This window comes from Haemaphysalis longicornis, unplaced genomic scaffold (assembly GCF_048455015.1).
Source record: "Haemaphysalis longicornis isolate Haplotype H1 unplaced genomic scaffold, Haemaphysalis longicornis Haplotype H1 scaffold_10, whole genome shotgun sequence".
NCBI lineage: Eukaryota > Metazoa > Arthropoda > Arachnida > Ixodida > Ixodidae > Haemaphysalis > Haemaphysalis longicornis.
The window spans coordinates 101,634,376-101,654,375 of NW_027526204.1; the positions used below are offsets into that span (position 1 = coordinate 101,634,376).

A 20,000-nucleotide genomic window follows, 5' to 3' on the forward strand; every position below is an offset into this window, starting at 1 on the left:
AATGTTTAGTTTAGGTATTTCACCGTTTTCGAGTAAATTGTGCAGATTTGTTAATTGGTGTGACTTGAATTGTAACCAATTTTCATCATCTGTAGATTCAAAAACTGAACCCCAGGTTTGAAAAGCAGTCAAGGATTCTGGCTGAACTGAGCATGCTATCGCTGCGGCTGTGAACAAAAGGAAATAAAGGAAGCGCAACATGAAAATGTTTTTATAGCACTTCATAAACTTCATAATAGGAAAATACGAAAGAGGAAGGTTCTTTCGCACCGGTTTGAAATGGAAAGGAACAAATGGGAAGGTTGAAATGGGATTGGGTTGAAACGGGAACAGGCGAAGTGGGAAAGGCCGAAACGGGAAGGGCGTTTTGCGCCGGGTTGAAACAGGAGGAAACAAGCGAGAAGGGTGAAATGGGAATGGGTTCAAACGGGAACCTCCCGCCCCGCAACCCTACGACAACACCACGCCACCGCACGCTAAACGAAAAGCCAACCGGCTCACGCACCATATGCTATGCACAACTCAATCGAAGCAACGTCCTCAAAGCGCTGTACTATGCCATCCCTGCACACCACAGCTCACCAGCTGACAAAACGGCCGTCCACGCTCCCACATGCATCAAGCACGCAACCAGCTACAGGAACATGATCGCCGATGGAAGCGAGTTCAGGTCCGACTGCGAATAAGATCCGCATACAAACGGATGTCAATCTACGCGGACACTTAATTGTGCCTGGGGGTATTGAGTATTGAGTTGAGTATTCGTGAGTAATACAAATTGAGTACTCATGAATACAGATTCAGCACTCATGAGTACAGATTGAGTATGAATACTCGTGAGACAAAAGAGTTTGAGTACAAGTGCGTACCATTGCAAATGAGTATCTGATGAGTGAGTATAAGTGATTTTGAGAACAGACGAGCTTTTTGAGTCTGAGTTCGCTTGAGTACAGTGTTAATGAAAAAAATTGTGATTGAGTTTGAGTGAGTTCTCTGTTTTTCCGACCTATGCCTGCTCGTGGGCCTCGTGCGTCCTCGCCATTTACTCTCACATTTCTTGGCCTCGCATTTCCCCCTCTCCACTTGGACTACGGAATTTCTTCTCAACAATCCGCACAGAGAGAAGACAGTTTGAACAGCTCCGCCGTTAAAAAAATCCTGCTTCCCGCCGTCTAACCACGACATTAGTTGAACACAAAAGTTCCTTATGGCTCATTCTTCAGTTGTCGTATGTTGACTGAATTCAGTCCCAACTCATACGACAATCCGAACTCATACTGTTCATGTGCCTCCGCTGACCGTCATCATTGTCTTGTCAACCCTATATGTAAAGTCCGCTTTGCTGAAATGTGTTTTGACGACAGGACGGTCGCCATTAGTAGGTCAGAGAAAGCTTCGCTTTAAACACACCTGCAGTTACGTTCAGGAACCTGTCATGTCTCCGTTTTTCATTAGCGAGTTTTAGCTGACGGTTTTTCACGGTCCGCTCCACTCCGATAGCAAGCGTGAGCGCCACTGCGCGGGCGTGGCGCGCTTGGACACCAATGGCGTTGGCTGGCCGCCGAGCTGGCCGCCGATACCGGAGCGGACCGTCGAAAACGGTGAGCTAAAACTCTAACATAGTTTTAATTTTTCTGCCACGGTACAGCTTTTTTATGTGACGCAAACATTACTCGTGCAGTTAAGTACTTAGGCGGGATGAAATAGCTTGCATAGTTCTGGAAAGGAAACCTCGGCTTTCCGTGTCGCGGGGGGTACTGATAAAACATGGACAGTCGTGAAGAGAAAACATTATTTCTTGTGTAACGTCTCAGTTCCGGCATAAAATGAACACTGGTTTTTCTTTTCCCTAAATGACCCGGGGTGCTTCCATTGTTGTGATTACACATTTTTAATCTTTCTTGGAGGCTAGGTAATCTCTCTTATGTTAACAGCAAAGCCGTTTAGCAAATCGTAATTTTATGTGCCTGCATTCAAAAATATCAAGAAATTGGCGAGCGCGCGCAAGTGAGCGCACGCCTCACGGCGACCGCCCGGCAGTTGATTGATTGATTGTAGGGTTTAACGCGCCGACGCAACGCAGGCGATGAGGCGCGCCGTAGTGGAGGGCTCCGGATTAATTTTGACCACCTGGGGATCTTTAACGTGCGCCGAAATCTCGTACACACGGGCGTTTTTGCTTTTCGCCTCCATCAGAAAAGCGGCCGCCGCGGCCGGGAATCGAACCCGCGACCTCGTGCTCGACCGCCCGGCAGTTAGCAAAGCTAAAAACGTGCTTAGCACTCGCATGTGCGCGCCTCGCTACGACCGCCCGTCACACTCCGGCACACCCTGGCCAACATTGGCAAAAGAAACTCCAGCGTTTGCCGTAATCGTGGCTACAGTTGCTCGGAAGGAAAAAGACGCGTCATAGCGTATGACCCTCCAAGGTGATGTCCCATTATTATCACTTCAAAAAAATGAAAGAAGCTCACACTTATAGGAACAATGGTGGAGCAAAGCTCGTTGCGGCACCAAAGAAGCAGCAAATTGGCTGCTATCATAGACAAACCTTCGTGGCGGTCGTTTAGGTTGCGGACATTCGCTACTTTCTGGTCTTACACGCTAGTATCAGCTTCTTTTATTTTTTGCTGCAATATTTTGCGGCGATAATGGCAGTAAATGCCAATGTAGCTGTATGCTCGCTGGTACGTTCTATATAGCGTGAGGACTACCGTAGACGGACTCTCGTATCGTTATGCTTACGTGTAACCGCCGCACCATGACCGCTAAGTCTGCACAAGCCAGAACATAAACCTTATTGACTTTTCCCTTGCGTGATGTTTCGGCATAACCCGACACCCCAACCTCCAGTAAAAATTGCCATTCTCCTGCACAGTACCGATCTCCGCCTGTACCCTAAAATTTTATATAAATATCCACTGGAGAGACATATGGCGGTAGTGTCCAGGCCAACCATGCTTTACCGAGCGTGCCTCATGTATACCGCAGAGAACAGTTCCATCTTTACTTGGCGTTGGCCGTGAACACGCTCATTGTTTATCTGTGGGTACAAGAAACGACAACTCAATTGTTACAGCGAAAGCTTTCTTAGTGGGTGGTGGCATGTAGAGAACTAATGCATTTACCCATAGACCGGTTGGTCGACCAAAAAGCTCCGATACGATCTCCAGACACACGGCGCGTGCGTGAAACCTGGCTTCATTGTGTCAACACGGTTGCTTGAAAATCGCGAAAAGGAGCAATTCTAGCTAAGGCAATACACGCATCACTCATCGATTCATATTCACATGGTTTGTAGATGTCTTTTCTTAGTGCGCGAAAAGTATTCGTATGGGTTCTTTTTTTTTGCGATTTCGGTGGTTTAAAGTTTAAAGATCGATTGGACGGACTTTCAATGAAGGTATGATGAGCTTCTAGCGAAGGTTATGCGCACTATCGACACAGTTCTGGTGATCAAAGTCCTTTGCGTTTCCCTCAACCTTCTTTAACAACAGGAGGTAACGTTTTCGAACATTCTTTAGGCTTATTTTTTAAAGAGTGTAGCCTCAAAAGATGTCTCAAATGTTTTAAAAATCAATGCGAGACGAAAACAAATAAAAATGTTATCTAATTTGTTGTTTTTGTATCCAAGACCAGGAAGAAGCCGTGTAGCCAAGCCAACAGAAGTAGGAACGCTTCTAGGTGCCATGACAGAGACCTCGAGGGCTCACGATTAAAGCCGCACATTTCTCTCTCGTATATATTGGGATGAAAATATGTCTTTGCACTACTCTCACCCACATAAAATAGACACTAATGGGTTGCACAAACAGAAAGGCTACACTGAGTTATCCAAATGACGTGCCTCGACAGACGACATCGAGAGGTGCGATGAAAGGTTTTCCTCAGGCCGAGTGGAACAATGGCAAATACAGTTTAACCTCGATGTAAAAAATTCCTTTATTTAACGAAGCTTTTCAATTTCTCATTGCCACCCCCATTGAAGCCCGTGTGTTTGCGACCTCCAAGTAAGGAAACGTCGCGGCAGTTTATTTATTGATTGATAATACCCTCAGGGTGCATTGAAGTACTTTGCAGAGGGTAGGGGTGAGATTCTATAAATATACACAAAAGGGACACTAGAAAGCAGCTGCAAAATTAAAAAGAAATCGACAGCAAGAGAAAAAAGAAGAAAAAGAGAGGAGTATGTTACAAAAAACTACAGGTTTGACAATGCAATTTTGAATGCATTTTGAATTGTTAATCTTGATGTAACGAAGTCGGCGAGCTGATCAGTCATAGTTTTTTGCACTTTTCTTTCAAAAATCGGAAGGAGAAATGAACTATTTTACCGTATACTAGCACTACTGTAAGGAACTAACAGCGGTGAAAACATCTGAAATCGCTTAAACACGAAACGTCGCGATGATGATAATGACGACGACAATTCTGATGAACGGAGGTTGCTAGAACCTTGCCGTGGCTAACCTAGCCATCACTTGTGTTCCGGTTGTGTAGCGTGAGCCCCACACCAGCTATCAAGAGTAACTTCCTTCCCGGTTTTATTACTATTTATTTATTTACTGCCCGCACCGCAAACTATCGTGTGTTTACACGGGAACAGCGGTTTCGGTTCCAGACTTGAGGTACTTGGCGCTTTTTTCGGTGTGTAGTGGCGCGTCCCAACTTCTAGCTTTTTATCGCTTCGCCGGTGATGACTACTTCTGCTAGAAAATGAAACGTTGTGTCTTTTCAAGAAGCGCGCACAATTTTAAATGTTTTCTCCGCTGGTGAGAAAGAAGAATGTTGCAACCTGGTGTAATTATCCCTGCTGGCACCCTCTCAAAAATATTGAGTGCCATAAAGAGCACCAAGTTCACAAGAAAGCGCCCTTTCAGCATAGGTCTGCTTCTTGTAACGCATTAAGGCGCCTAAAAGTATCAAAATGCAGAAGTGATACTTCAGTTACGTTTGTCAATACAAAGGAGGGGTGTATTGCCGAAGCTTGTGCGGGAGCAGGAGCCGCAACTCACGCTATTTTTCGCTGTGAATTAAATCCACGAAGGGTGAGTTTAGCTTCACTGATCGGTAGCATTTTGAATTCGTTTAAGCTTTATTCTCGCGAGCCTTAGCTCGAAACCTGCATGCAACAAAAACATTGATGTTTAAAAATTGGAAATTATTCTCAACTTCCTCACATCCATGTTGAACTATTTCGTCTCGCGAAGCTCTCCCGTTGCACCGAAGAGCGTCTCATGGGAAGCGTGACAAAAGCGAGGCACCTTTTACAAAAATTGCCCTGCTTTTGAAAAGTTCCCACTCCACGTATAGCTTAAGATTTGGAAACGTAACGGGCCCGATGTACACCCGGCGTCAAAATACGTCGGGGCACGCGAGCGCGTGGCAAAATGCATTCCCGCGACATCTGACGTTGCACTTCTGGTGTCGAGACATCGATGTGCGCGTGCGCGTCCAACCACGCTCGCTAGCCTGTCTTTTACATCGCTTCAAACGCTAGCGCTAATCACATTCAGAGCTTGGCGCCAGGGGTACTTTCTTTGCTCAACATGTCTTGCTCGTACACGCTTCAGCGGCCGAGGGTGAGAGTGACGATGCGTTGCTCGCCCTGCCCTGCTATGACAGATGACTAATCTTGCCCGTCTCGCTGTGACAAAAGTGTGTCCCACATATGCTCTCCCACTTCGGTATTTCTAACACCGACGCTGTTCTTGGGCTGGGCTTAACTTGTATCGTTTTACGCTCCCTCCGGAGTTCCTAGAAAAGCGTTTGTGTTTACAGGTAAAGCCGACTATACGAAGATCGGCGGAAGCTTGGTCTTTGTAAGCTGATCTTCCGACACTGCGTGTTGCGCAGCGAAGCATGGAAATATACGGAGGGAGTATGATTAAAGAAAACGGCTTTAACTCATGTGTTATTAAATGTATAAAAAAAAATTTGCATGAAACTATGCTGATAGGACGATTACACCGCTAGGCCCAGTTTCGTTTACTTGTCGTAATTGTAGGTAATGAAGTTTTAAACGTTGGATAATTAGTTTGTTGTCATTATAACGCAATCTCCGGAGAGAGATTGCCATGTATTGGAGAAAACGGTCGTAACTACGGCTCCGCGCTGTTTCAGTAGATATTAAAACTCGTTCCACTGATTGTGATTGATATTTTTTTCGTAAAACATGCAATTGGTTGTTAACTAAGTATGAGCACACAAACAGAATAGGAACTGAAGCGAGAAATAATTGATTTTATGAAGGTGTGATGAGGCTTCACCTTGCATACGTTCTGAAACAATTTAGGAAGGGGAAACGGGAAAGGAATTCGGCGTGGTACTGGTTTTGACAAAAAATTAACAAAAAATTCAGTGCCCTTCTACTCTGTGAAGAAGGATGACCATAAAAGCTGCGGTGCCAAACCTCAACGTGAGCTTTGACTGGGTCCAAGGGGTGCACGAAGCAAAACACGATTGTTTGTGGTTTGCGATTCAGCATAGTTCCTGGTTAATGACTGAATGAACTTTTGATTAACTAGACTTTTCTTCTGGTGGACAAACATGGGGCTGTCCATTTTCCTCCCGTAGAATCCCATATGTTCTGACAGCGGGCGAGAATTACACAGTATTTACAATTTCACTGTGAACCATGCAATTTTGAAAAGTATAAAACCTGGCTTTGTGTTAGATTCGTCTTAGCGGCTAATTGTCATATAATTTGTTTCGTTATAGTTTCGATGAAACAAGCGTTAGAGCCACTTTATGTGATGGTATTCCCTCCGAAGATTGACTTGATTCCCTGTTCAACAGTCGATGTGGGAAAGCCATCTTACAAAGATCAAGCTTTCAACGGTCCCCTTAATGTCTGCTTCACCTCCTAACACAAATGAATTGCTGGGAAGACATTTTAGGGAACAGCATTTTTGGCGCCCTTCTCTACGCTCAGCTGCGTCGGTGTCGTCGTGACCGAGCGAACGATGGGAAGACTGACCAGTGATGGACAGTAAAGGAGTAGAAAGTCGCGAAATTGGGAAGGGAGTAGTTTCGCCGTGGTGGCGCGAGCCCGCGCTCTCCGAAAGTGTGCGGTGGGGGAAGGTAAGGGGCAGTATTCTGTGCCCGCACGAGGCGCTCGACGCTTGGAGAAAACGTGAGGGGGCGTTCACGGGAAACTGATTTGGGTTCGCTTAATGCCATGTTCAGACTAAATACGTGCCAGCCGTATCGTCCGCAATGGACGTAAAAAAACGGCGTTTTAGACAGTTCGGTTGGCTGAGACGTCAAATGACGTCATTACTTAATGATATTACGAAAATTGCGACAACACTCTGAACCCGGCCTAAGACGCAGTTCTTGTCTACATCTTGTCTACATTCTTGTCTACATTGCTCTATTACCGAAGACGATCTGCTGGATCCTAGCCATAGACAGCTTTTCTGTAAACAAGGATGCAGTATTTAAAACTAAAATAGCAGCCCCGTTTCCATGTATCCTTTGTCAGAGCAGCGCAGAGCGAGCAACGCATCTTCACCCTCGCCCTCGGCCGCTGAAGCGTGTGCGAGCAAGATGGGTTGCCCAAAGAAAGTGGCCCCTGGCGCCAAGCGCTGAATGTGACAAGTGTTGTCGTTTGAAGCGAATGAAAAGACAGGCTAGCGAGCGTGGTTGGACGCGCACGCGCACATAGGTGTCTCGACACCAGATGTGCAACGTCAGATGTCGCGGCGATGCATTTTGCCACGCGCTCGCGTGCCCCGGCTTATTTTGACGCCGGGTGTACCTCACACAGTCATATTCAAAAAGAGGCCATGTGAGAGCAAGACCTTGAATAACGCAAGATAGAGAAGGGCTGAGCGTGGGGTCCATTATCGTAAGCACCGTGTTTCCTTTCACCATCTTTGTAGGGTTACGTCTCGCGACAGTTGGGGCAAGGCGGATTTCGATTGGACGTGTAACATCGGACGGCACTGGAAAATGTGAACGCACGAAAGTTCGCCAAGGTAACGTTACTTCTTTCGAAATGCAAGCCCCGTAAATGTCGAAGAAATCCAGCTGAGACTGGAGGAAAACGTGAGCGCACCGTGTTGAAAGGCCACAACGCGCCAGGCACAGGACCCTCCAAGATGGCTCGGCTGCACCTGATGTTGAGGCTCGTAGCCGCCTCGGTCAGCATGTACGCGCCCGACCCGTGGCCCACGAGCACGACGCCGTCCGGGCGGGCACCGAAGGCAGCCGCGTTGGCGACCGCCCACTCCATGGCCGCCTTGGCGTCTTCGTTTGCCACGTCCTTCACGGTGCTGTTGTTCGGGTGCAGGAATCCGAGCACGCCTAGTCGCACGTTCGGGGACATCACCACTACGTCGGCTGTTTCGATTTCACGGGAATACGGAAATAAATGTGCAGCGTATCCTCCTTCTTCAATGCTAATATTTACAAAAGATATTCCTGCGACCATGCCATGCACTTTCTCCTTCTCCGCTCCAACCCATGAAGGTCTTCCCTCCCCTCCCGCTCTTCTCATGGTGAATTCGGCGAAGGTTTGTTGAATGCGCTTTTATTTCACGCCTTCGTACTTTCGCCGGGAATATGTTCGGACAGTGACATGGAGCATAAAAAAGCTTAGGAGAGGCCATGGTGCCACCAGTGCATTGAGAGAAGCGTGGAGGAAGTCCCTTAGTTCTACCACGCTCATCACAGGCCACTGGCCACCACATCCTAGCAACGGCACCGAATGCCGGCCTACCGAGGCCCGACGCACCTCCGCGCCCCAGCCTGTAGCCAATGGTCCGCAGGCTGATACGAAGTACACGACACGGGACCGAGTGAAAGCGGAGGTGGCGGCGGGTGCCCGGAAATCGCAAGCACTAAAGGGCGATCTCCGAAAATGGCGAAGCGCCTTCACCACGGAGGAAAGAGAGCTTGGGAGAGGACCTGACGTGACGTTTGGTAAAGCCACTTAGCTATTCTCGGAGGTGTGGATTTTTGTTTTGTAGTTTGTGCGCATGCCCCACCGCATCCGCCTTCACAGGCTCTTCTGTCGTAGACGTCGTCTCCACCTGCTGACCACTGGCTACCAGCTGTGGCGCGCTGTGTCGTAGGGCCACGCTGGACCGGCCTTCGGCGCGTCATTGCTACGATGTGATTGCCAGTAGCCTGCTATGAGCGTAAAGAGACCACGTGACTTCCTCCACGCTTCCCCCAGTGTGGCCAGCGGTTTCTTCAGTCTTCAGACATGTCACATCCGCTTGCGTTACGTTCAATGCATCAGACATCTAACCAACCTAAAACAGCACTTTTAACCGTCATATGTCAATTCCTGCTAAATACATAATATTAAAACAGCGGCTTGCCGCACAACGCAGTATCACCGCCGCAAGGTCGTTTGTCAGGTTTGTGGCGGTAGGGGGAAAGTATTGCCCACACCTGCGAGTATGCAGCCCACGTTTGTCTTCAGGGATTACAGGTGCTCATTATGAGTGCTTTCTTTCTAGTTCCTTTAATAGCTACCTTCCATAGGCGCTCACGCATGCCTGCTGGAATGGAGCGTGTGTCTGAACATTTTCCTAATGTGCCCGCACGCAATGTCTACACGGCGGATACTCCCTGTGAAATAATTTATGTGCTAAGAAGCTAGGCACCTTTGCCAGGCTGACGTCACAGGTACCATTAAAGACTATTCATGATACATCTATTTTGTGCTTTGCAAACGAGAAGTCACACAGAGCGTGGGCGAGGTATTTCAAACGGCGGCAACCGGGCATCTGCGCTGGCATTTTCAATTGGTTACAGGAAGCCAAATCGAAAGACATCCTTGTGAATATATGAACAGTATGCATGAATGAGCTCAATAAAAATCAAGCAAATCTCTTTGTGAAAAAACTCTCAAAAACCGCCCTTGAGAGGCAAGTAAATGGTTGAAACTAATGATGGAACACTGCACGAACGGCGAGGACGAAGTCAAGAGGGTGATAGGAACAGCGCAACACATACTTCCCCCCAGTATCAGCGGCAAGCCAATCAACAGCCGAACTACTGCTACCGGCGTAACCAAACGACAGGTCAAACACCACAAAGGAAAGAGGTTCATAAAACGCGGTAAACAAAACAGTAGATACCAGAAAACACAGTCAGCGTCGAAACATAGGGAAACGCACCGTTTACATTGTTCACTGCGTTCGTGTTCCCACACTTCTTATCATTTTAAGTGATTCTATGCATGTGTGGGTCTGGTTTTAATAATTTGTCCAAAGAATGACAAGTATTGATTTTATACGGTTTGTTTTATTTCTATACTGAATCTATTTTATGCTATGTACTGTTCTGTTTACCCCATTTTATCGAATTGCTTTGTTGTGATTGCCATTTCATCTAGGCTACGCCGAAAGAAGTGGTGGGGCTGTTGATTGGCTTGCGGGTGAGACTGACGGGAAGTATATATGGGTGCTTTCGTTTCATGCAAAAGTAGAAGTTGCAAGTTGCGCTCGTCCTCTAACATTCTTATCTTCGTCCTCTTTTCACGCTGTGTAATTACGTCGTCGGTCATAAACGAAGTAACTAGAAACATAGTGATAATGAGTGAGGGTAAACTACTAAATTATTCAAACAGCGAGCTTGCTTTCACGCTGTAAGTTGCGTACAAGCGGCTGTTTATAAGCAACTCTCTACACGCACCTCTACGTGCTGGAACGTACCGCCACACTATACGGCCACAGCATGCATCATCCATGCAGCAAGCCAATTTGTTATCAATTGGGCAACTCTGTTCGTTCGCTACATCAGCTGTTGAAGCAAGAACGCCGTTTATGGGTGATTTCTATTTCTGACCTCGCTTCCAAATTGTGTTAGGTCAAGTTTATAAAGCATTGTTTTCAACCCTTCCCGATATTGACACAAATGTGAACAAATATGAAGTTTCTACGCCATCGAGGTACGCCAACATTAACGTGTTAGCCTGGAATTTGTTGCAAGGAATATCGCGACATTTGTCTGCAATGCACTGCCATCAATAACCTGTAGCTTAGGGTGGTGTTACCTTTCGCTGCCAGCTCGGCCCAGTCGGGGTCGTTGTTGGATCCCCTCTGGAACCAGTAGCTGACGGACGCCAATACCAGGGTTCTGTTTACCCCGGCTCCAGACCTCCATTTTGGTGCCCACACGTTCATGTGAAGGCAGTCTTCACTGCCTACCACTGTGCGGTTCACCAACTGAGGGCACGGAGGGCGTGGCTCCTGGGCCAGGGTGCGCTGCTTTTCGGTAATCGGGCGGGGCTTGCGGAAGCGGTAGTTGCCCGCCGTGCTTTTGGCGTATGGTATCCCCAGCCAGCGGTACACGTCCACGCCATCCACCGACACCTTCTTGCCGACGCACTCGCCCGATGTAGTGGACACCTGAAGCAGGGACTACCAAGAACCACGCACTGTTTCCTCAATCATGGCGGCACCCTCGACATGCGCGCGTGTAACAAACATCCCGGAACGTACACACTGCATTGGTTTACACCCTTAGGGGGTCTTTTATGTTTCTATTAACAACGTTTAACCCAACAAAACCCCAACAAAACCCCAACAAAACCCCAACAAAACACCTCGTGAGAGGGCGTTTTGTCGTTTATAATGCTCTATTTAACCCTAAATGCATATTGCATTCGTTGGTGACAACACGCTCTCTAACGCGACATATATGTGTTTCGGATCTCAAAGAGGGCTGTAAATGACAACACCCTTAAGTGGGTATTTTTATTGTGTTTTTGTTTAGGCGTAATAATGTCATTTAGAGACAATAAAAATTTTCCTTAGGGTGTGAATACTCTACACTGTGCTACGCACATGACAGAGTCTACTGTATGATATAAGTGTTTTCAACAGCCATACACGACACAGCCGTAGTAGCAGGTGTGGTGCGTCCTTAATGCAGTACCGTTAGGAAGCCTCGCATCTCGGAGTCTTTTCAGTATGAAGCGCATGGCAGTCAACGAGGCCTGGTGACATATTCCGAAACAGCGAAGCCGTAGTTCTCTTTTCGCGAATGTCAAAGTGCGCCAGTGCGAGAACAGCAGCGCCGCGCCGGAGAAATTCTCCGATTCACACAAACAAATCTGCAACTGAGCGCCAGCTGTGGGAGGCTTCCTTCACCAGTGGGAACATGCTTCTGTGAGACCACTGCACCCTCCGTCGGTGGGTCTGGGAAAGTCCTCCTACTTCTGCGTGACGCCCAACCTTCAGCAGACGGACAAAAAGGCCCGACTTACAACAGCTCCGCTTTGTAAAGGGCACGGTGCCTTTCCCGCCCGTTGGAATCCTTGCTTTGACAGCATAACGAAAACCTGTATCGTGTACATCTTTAATGTGAACTAACTATTCATGGCTCAAAACGAAAGACAGAACAATAAGAGAGTTGCTTTATAGACCAGTTGAGAGCCATTTATGTAACTATATGAATGCCTTAGTTGCGCATGGATTCACAGAAGACGAGAATTGGTTAACGTTTACAAATGCAGCTTTGCGCGAACTAATTATCAAAAGCATGGAAACAGAAAGTAACAATATGGTCACCTGCAAGCAAATTGCGATATAATTTTAAGAAAGGTTCGAGGAAACGAGTTGCAAAGTTTCTGGTGAGCAATCGCGATTAAGTGGGCGTCGACGCGAGGTTCTTTTGCCGCCCGAGTAACCAGGAACAGCCTTCAACAGTGAATGAATGAAAACGGTTGACCCTAGCAGCGCCGCCATAGTAATATAGGGTGTGACAACACGAAAACACAAACTGTATAAAGGCGTGTGCAAAGACAAAAAATGGATTGTGTGACACATGTTTAAAGTGGTAAAGGTATTCGAAAGAGGCTCGGTTCGGCAGCTGATGTAAATAGCATGAAGGCATTATGCTTAGATGAGTATACAACGAAGCTCTCAATGCAATGATTATGGAGAAAACTATGATGATGGCGATAGCTAATATACCCAGCGAGTCTAACCCCACACACTCTACTACCAACTTGGGTTGACACTATGATTTTCTGTTTAGAATGTTTCCTTGGAATCTCCGCATGCAGTAAGAGCACTGAGATGAGCCATTGTGAAGGCGCTACTTTCTTACCATGGCAGTGTCTGGGCGCACAATGACTAGCAGGCCCACGACGACGGCCACTAGGACTCCGACGACCAGGACCACGGCCCCGATTATCGGAAGGATGGTCCTGTGGTAAAAATAGTGAACCCAGACTTGCGAGCATTTGTTCTAATCATTCCTTTATGGAACGAACTCATTTGGGACTGTCTCATAAAGGAATGAAAGAGCTATCAAGGGGGCTTTTTCAAAACTTAAAAACAATCGAAACGATTTTCGAACGTTCCAGACACTGTCATTTCGTCCCTTATTTGGTTGCATAGTGGATGTTTCGCCACCCTCGCTGTACCGCATAAAGACGTTTTACAGGCGTTTCTCTGCAAACTAATTCGGGGGACTAAATACACAGATGCAAAATTCGACTTTTGTCAATTTCTCGTCCGCATAAAAATCTCAGTTTAGACCCAATCCGGTCCTAATTCACTCAAGGCTGGTGACAGATTGTGACGAAAAAGGAGCTAGGCTGCGTGACAGGGGCCCAGCAACTGGAGGTACGGGATTAGTCAAACTAAACAGGAAATAAGCCTTCGGGCAAAGCTAAGAGTTTGCATTAGTCACAAAATTTGAGCAGCGATTACTTTTCTTTCACATTTACGTAGGGAAAGTAAAACTATTAATACAGATATTTCTGAGATTGCAAAGGTGGACGCGTAGTAACACCGCCTCTTGATCTGCTCTTCAGCTTTTTGAACTTTGAGGCCACGACCATCACCACTTGGCTGCCCCTCCGGAGAGCACCCGGCGAATGTTGCCACAATCCCCCACCATCCCCATCCGACATTCTAAACTCTATTTGATCGCTAGTCATCACCAGGATCATAATGGTGTCGCCATTAGGTATTCCTCCCACCTCTCAGAGCAGTTCGCATTAATCTTGTGGCAGCGGCCTACGCTTTATCGCACCGGTTTCCTTTCCCAGCTCGTGATGCCCTGATAGCGCAAATTAAACATTTTTTTTAAATTCAATGTAATTCGCCACAAGTGTTCGTACCTCACATATTCGATTAAAATATATTTCACGCTTACGCCTTAACTGCACACTGCCACACTTTTGATTAACGCTTTCACTTCGCGTTTGGAAGCAATGCAAAAGCTATAGTTACCGCCAGCACGGAGCGGCACCGCGTGATTTGCTCGTCGCATCAGATACGCCTTCCGTTTGCTTTGTTTCTATGGGTTTATTTTCAAAGTTGCTATAGAAAGCGTTTATTGCCGCAATTGAAGAAAAACCGGCCAACAGCCGCTACATCGACTTAGTGACGTAATTCGGGGGGTCGAAGAACGTCAAGACTGGGAAAGAGAAAAAAATGTTTTGAGCTAGTTTCCAAGTTATCTGCTGGGCACAGAGCAGTAATTTTTGGCGAAGGTACTCTGGGACCCCTAATATCAGTACTGGGTGTGTCGGGTGGCTACATTCCGCAAGCTTTTCAGATTTAAAAAAAATTTAAAATAAAAAAGAGCTGCAGGGTACCTTTAAGTAAGAGACTGCATGAAAATAGCGTGTCACATGCTGCGCGTGGTTTTGTGGTTTTGCAAGAATTGATTTGCTAGAATTTCTTGAGCGTGACACCTTTTTATTATTTGTTCACATTTGCTACTGTTTCCTGGATCTCGCACACTTAGGCATCAACACGTATATGCAGAGCTGCAACTAACCCAGCTGTAAAATTTGTGAATAGTGTAGATACAAATGGTTTATGTCAACGTCGCCTTAGTTGCAATGGTTTGGCTCCGCCACATTAGGGTGATTTGTGAGCTTAGTATGAACACACTGTGGTTGGGTGTCTTGGTTTGCCACTAATGCCTTGCACCTAGCTTATAGCTCAGAAGTTGTACGAGTGATATGGTAGACGAAGCTTACGTGATATAGTCCCTCTCCCGGAAGGCAGGAAGATCGGCGGGGTTGTCGCCATCTTTGGCATCCGCGTGTGCCTGGGAAAAGGGGTAACGTCCTCTACGACAGTGGAAAATGTCTGTATTGCGTTAATATCAATTTGGTTTGGCCGGTGTCCCCTTCGTGTCCGTTCAGTAGGCTGCCAGAATGAGAGCTGCGCTAAGCGATGTGTTTGCAACGCCACTAATCACGCCACAATAACCTCGATTTGGTCGGGAAGACCCACATGAATACATGGAATGCAAGCCCTATAGGAATACATGGGAAAATCAGGTGCTTGATCCGCCCCGTAGAGACCGCGGACGATACGGTACTGCTAAACGAGGAGGCCACTATTCCCGCACCTCCCGTACGGTGCCGTCACCTGGTGGTAGACAGGGCAATCCTCCACGTACGCCTGTTCTGTTCGCGAGCCGTCAGCTTCACTTGTCACGCTGCACGCGCTAGGATAGTTCTATTTTACCGTCTTGTAGGGGGTTCCTGCTAAAGCAGTTGTAACACATTTGGTTAAGCTCTGGAGATGCGGGTTGAATTCACCCACGAAAGCAATTGTGTTTTTATGCCAGTGGAGGAGCAATACTTAATGGAGCGCACTAGAAGTAAATGACTAAGAAAAGCAAAAGTGGATGGACTTGTTTGCATTCAGAGAGCCGCGACCTATCGCGCTTGCTGGGACTGTTGAGATCAAATGTTCTTGAACTTCAGCGGACCTGAAAGTAAGGGACATTAAACTGTAACGCCCTGCCACGCAAGGTGGTACGTGGTACAGGGAATCTGGCTATAACGGCAGTTCTACGGGTATGGCGGGAGAGATGTGGTATTAATTGAGGTTGTTAAAAGTGTTTCGGTTTGCAGTCTTTGCCAAAGAGGGTGCCGTATTTGGAAGACGATAGTCTTTCCTGGGCTACTTAAACGCATGTAATTTGGTCTGTCTATCGGTCTCTCTGTGACTCCATTCAGCCAGCCAACCAAAGTGAACAGAAACTGCGCAATACTCTTATATACGCAAAGCCACGTCTAAACGTCGAATTGCGCTGTTAAGGCTCATATTTGTCAGCATTGTTGAACAAGAACAAGACAATACGCACATATAGGGCAGAAAATCAATACATGAGTGATATTTGCAGTTTCCATTTTTAAAAACATTCACGGATGCCTGTTTTTTGCGATAGCAACTGAAATACTACGTCAACTGCAGAAATACGTCGCCTGCTGTGATCCACGCTACCTAGCAGAAACTTCATTATTCAAATGGCAACAGCAACGAAAGGTTCCACTAGATATGTTCCACGTTCCACTTGGAACGCTCATGGAGTAGGCATAAGGTTTCAAAATGCTAGTGAAAAACTCTATGGGAGTAGCGCAACGTGGTTCTAAAAATGTTGTAGTGGGGTGCATCAATTTACGCGCGTCTCCGCGGTACGGTAGCGCTGGAACAAAGGCACCCGACTTGGAGCAGTTGAACGCGGTAAATTTAAGTTGACTTGAGCAAACCTCTAGTGCGTTATCTTTCGAAGAACGACATGGGAGAGGAACAGCATGAAATGTGAGCGGGAAACACCAGGAGGCACGTACTAGCAGGGGCCCCAGTCGATTATCGTCTTTTGTCGACATTTGCAACGAAAGGAGCAGATACGAGGACAATGTTTTCCCCCGTGGCGACCATGCTGGTACAATTGATATCGGCGCCGGCGATTGCCGCGGCGACGGCTACGATGCCGCATTTTCGTATTTGATGATACATCCAAACATTGCGCCGTAATAAACAAGTTTCTGGACTATTGCAAAGGCCACTCCAAGGCATTTTAGCGATAATGGGCAGCAGCCTTACCCCGACGGGTGCTGCTGATGTCGGAGCCGGTTGGACACCAGGGCCATCAGAGCTTTGCCCCTGCGCATCCTCGGACTCGCCAGGGAACTCGGCAGTATCATTCTCTGGCGGCGTGCTGCAAAGGGGAAGCAGTTTGTTGTAATGTGCAATTTAGTTCGTGTTGTGCCCCAAGTGGCGCACAGAGTTCAAGGGACACTGAAGGGAATTTCTCAAGCTCCGGTTTTTGCTTGCACTGCGTAGAGCGGCTGAAATAAACACACTTTTCATCGTTTATCCGGACGATAACGCGGTATTTCTTACGGAAAGTCTAAAAGAAGAAAAACCAGCACGCCCTGTTTGCGTCGGCTGCACCAACTAACAGCAGTTACGTGAATTAAAGGTGCTACGTCAATGGATAATGTCCCAAATTAGAATTCAAACAAGTTTCGGTTTTTGTTCTCTGAAACAACATGCTTGGCATCCGTTGTTATCGTTGGATGGGCATTATTGATATCTTAGTGATCGGCAGATTAGGCTTCTGCCATGTTTTCGGCTGTAAAATGCGTCAAGTCTACCAACACGGCTTGGAATCATAGCAATCACTAGCCGAGGTGTACGCAGTGGATGAACATCCTCTGTGTCACCGCAGAAGCTCAATTGCGATGCGGTTTTCCCCCATCTTTAAGGTTTGCCTGGCTCGTGCATTCATCGCGAGAGGCATGTTCGCACTAGGACAAAGGTCGGCTGATTATGGCCGTGCCCACTGCCTGCGAGCAGTCGGTCCTTATGGCAACAGCATGCCTACGAGAAGTCAGTGTCAGTTTGTTAGAGAAGTGTCGGTTTGCGTGCGTTTTGTGAACTGGCTCGTGGAGCAATGAACGTTACAGAGCTGAATTGGTGTATTCAGTGTAAAAAGCATCGGTCGAGAAGAAAAAAAAATTAGTTTAAAAAGGATTGCCCTCTCGGGGATTCGAACTTGGAACTTGCAAAACAAACAACATTCCTAGCGTTCCAGACGTGCTCAGACACTACCCAACGCTGCCGTTTGGAAAATATGTATATTATGTATAGCCAGCTAACATTTTTATTTAGTTTTAACATTTCAAGCAGCTTAGATGCCTATTTTTGGTACAGCGCTCATCGAGTAAGCGTCTCCGAAATTACCGGGATATGTCATTGTTAGCGACTGCATTTGTTAGACGGAAAAGCATTCGCAGATGTATGGTCGTGCTTCTGACCTCTGTGCTTGTTTACCCAGCGCAAAAAAGTGCTTCCTGCAGCCTGGTCTTACGCTGTAAGGTAAAAGATTTGGCTGGTTTTATTTCCGTAATACCTATATTAACTTCGATTGCTCTTGTCCCGCCTTCAATTGGCCTCTGTTACGTCGGAGATTTGAGGTGCGTCGGGTTCAACACAGTGAGATCCAATTACGCCATCGGGGCTACGTAGTCTCTTACGGGAAAGCCTGTGGTTGTAACGATGGTTTCAGAGCAGAAAGAACACTACATCTCATAGGCTACGCAGAACGCACTGTTGTGGCCGGCATGGGAAGGAGTCGAATTTTGCGAATCCCAGTGAGAAGTGTTGAGGGCCTCCGCTTTTGTATAAATCCCTGACGGCAGTTGACGTTTTCAGATAGGGCGAGGTTCCCGGAATTTCTCTCAGGGTTATCAGCCTCCTAATACTGCTTCTCATGATAATGCTGACATTGTCTGCCATATCCCTCCAAGAGGTACTGCTGTTCCACCAGATTAGTGGGAAGTGGGACGCTTCTCGCAGAACCTCGGTTTCTCCGACGTTACTGTAGTGACTGGAACCTCCGCAGCTCTGCCTGCCTAAAGACCAGTGGGTTCTCGTAACAAACACGAGTTAACAAAACTTGTTGCTGAGCTAGTTGGTACATAGTTTAAGAAAGAAGAAAACGTGGCGCAAACTAGACGGGGACGAAGAAAACAGGGTAAGACATATACAGGCGCCTGTATTTGTCTTGCCTTGTTTTCTTCGCCGACGTCGAGTTAGCGCCACATTTTCTTCTTTCTCGTAACAAAGTTTCTCTATTTCCGCAATATGTGCGACTATGGTGCACCATACATAAATATGAAGGAGCGGCAATCACACAGTGCCGAGATAAAGGAAAATGCTCTGTGAACGACAGGCGCTTTTTGTGTACTAGCAATTCCCAATTTCAATACGGTTTCAATTATTACAGATTTCCGAGATGCATAAGCCTGAATGTAAGGCATGCTGTTATTTTTAAAATATGGCACTAAGGGCCGAAGATGATAAAACATGTAGCAAATCTGAGAAACCACACTTTTCGGTTGCTGTATCTTACAAAAAATTGAATAGGGATGCTTTATGCTCGTTCGGTCCTAAGAACGTGCAGGCAAAAGCCGAGTTGTACCTTATGTTGATCTACTGTTAACTTTCTGTTCAACTTGCGGCCGAGTACGTCACAACCTGACCAATCCTTTGGACGGCATACTCCGGAGCTGCTTCCCATCGCTGGCCATGGCTAGAAGCCGCCTGTGCACCCACATCGGCATGAACCTCTTAAGGAGGCTCGTATTGCAAGTGCGGAGGCGGCCTAACCTACTGTGATGTTGCTATATTCCTTTCCTGGAGCGCTCTTTGTCGACATTTCACGGATCTCTCCTCCGACACTTCTACATCTCTCCTGTTTCCTTTTTGTTGTGTCCCAACTTGCTCAGCGATTTCGGGCATCTCATGATTTTCTGTAACTCACAACTCGTTCCCTTTAAATGGAGCATCAATTGCAAATTTAATTGAAAAAAAAATGGTTATACCCGAAATTCTTTTCTGAATTCATTTCTAGCTGTAATACCACTCCAACCTGCTGTGTCCAATTTGTGTTGGTGGCTATCAGCTATCAGCTGACCCTGCCACAAATGTGCTGCAGCATTTACTCATAAAACATTTAAGACAGAAATTACTGCATTTGTTCAGGCATTCTCTCTGCAATCACATACAAATGTTCCAGCGTGCCGATTCTACGAGGCTACGTATGAAAAGTTCGCCGCCAAGCACATCGCGTCACTGGAATTAAGGATATTAAACCGGTCGCCCTGTTTTAACTATTCTGCGTTACCATGTTACAAAGCTGTTCACCTGTAGCGCATCGCTACTGCATGACCTTTCACTGAACGATTACGTGAATAAAGAAATTAAGTT

General features: G+C 46.8%; 1 protein-coding gene across 1 annotated transcript in view; it reads right to left on the reverse strand.

Moving 5' to 3' along the window:
* Window positions 1-13,176, reverse strand: part of LOC144159987 (cholinesterase-like) — a 35,514-nt gene extending 22,338 nt beyond the window's left edge. The window contains exons 1-3 of the mRNA XM_077691614.1: window positions 13,075-13,176; window positions 11,015-11,381; window positions 8,063-8,346 (exon numbers count right to left, since the gene is read on the reverse strand). Coding sequence (XP_077547740.1) covers window positions 8,063-8,346; window positions 11,015-11,381; window positions 13,075-13,077 — 654 coding nt within the window. The 5' untranslated portion in view covers window positions 13,078-13,176. The remainder of the gene's footprint in view (window positions 1-8,062; window positions 8,347-11,014; window positions 11,382-13,074) is intronic.
* Between the last annotated feature and the right edge of the window lie 6,824 nt (window positions 13,177-20,000).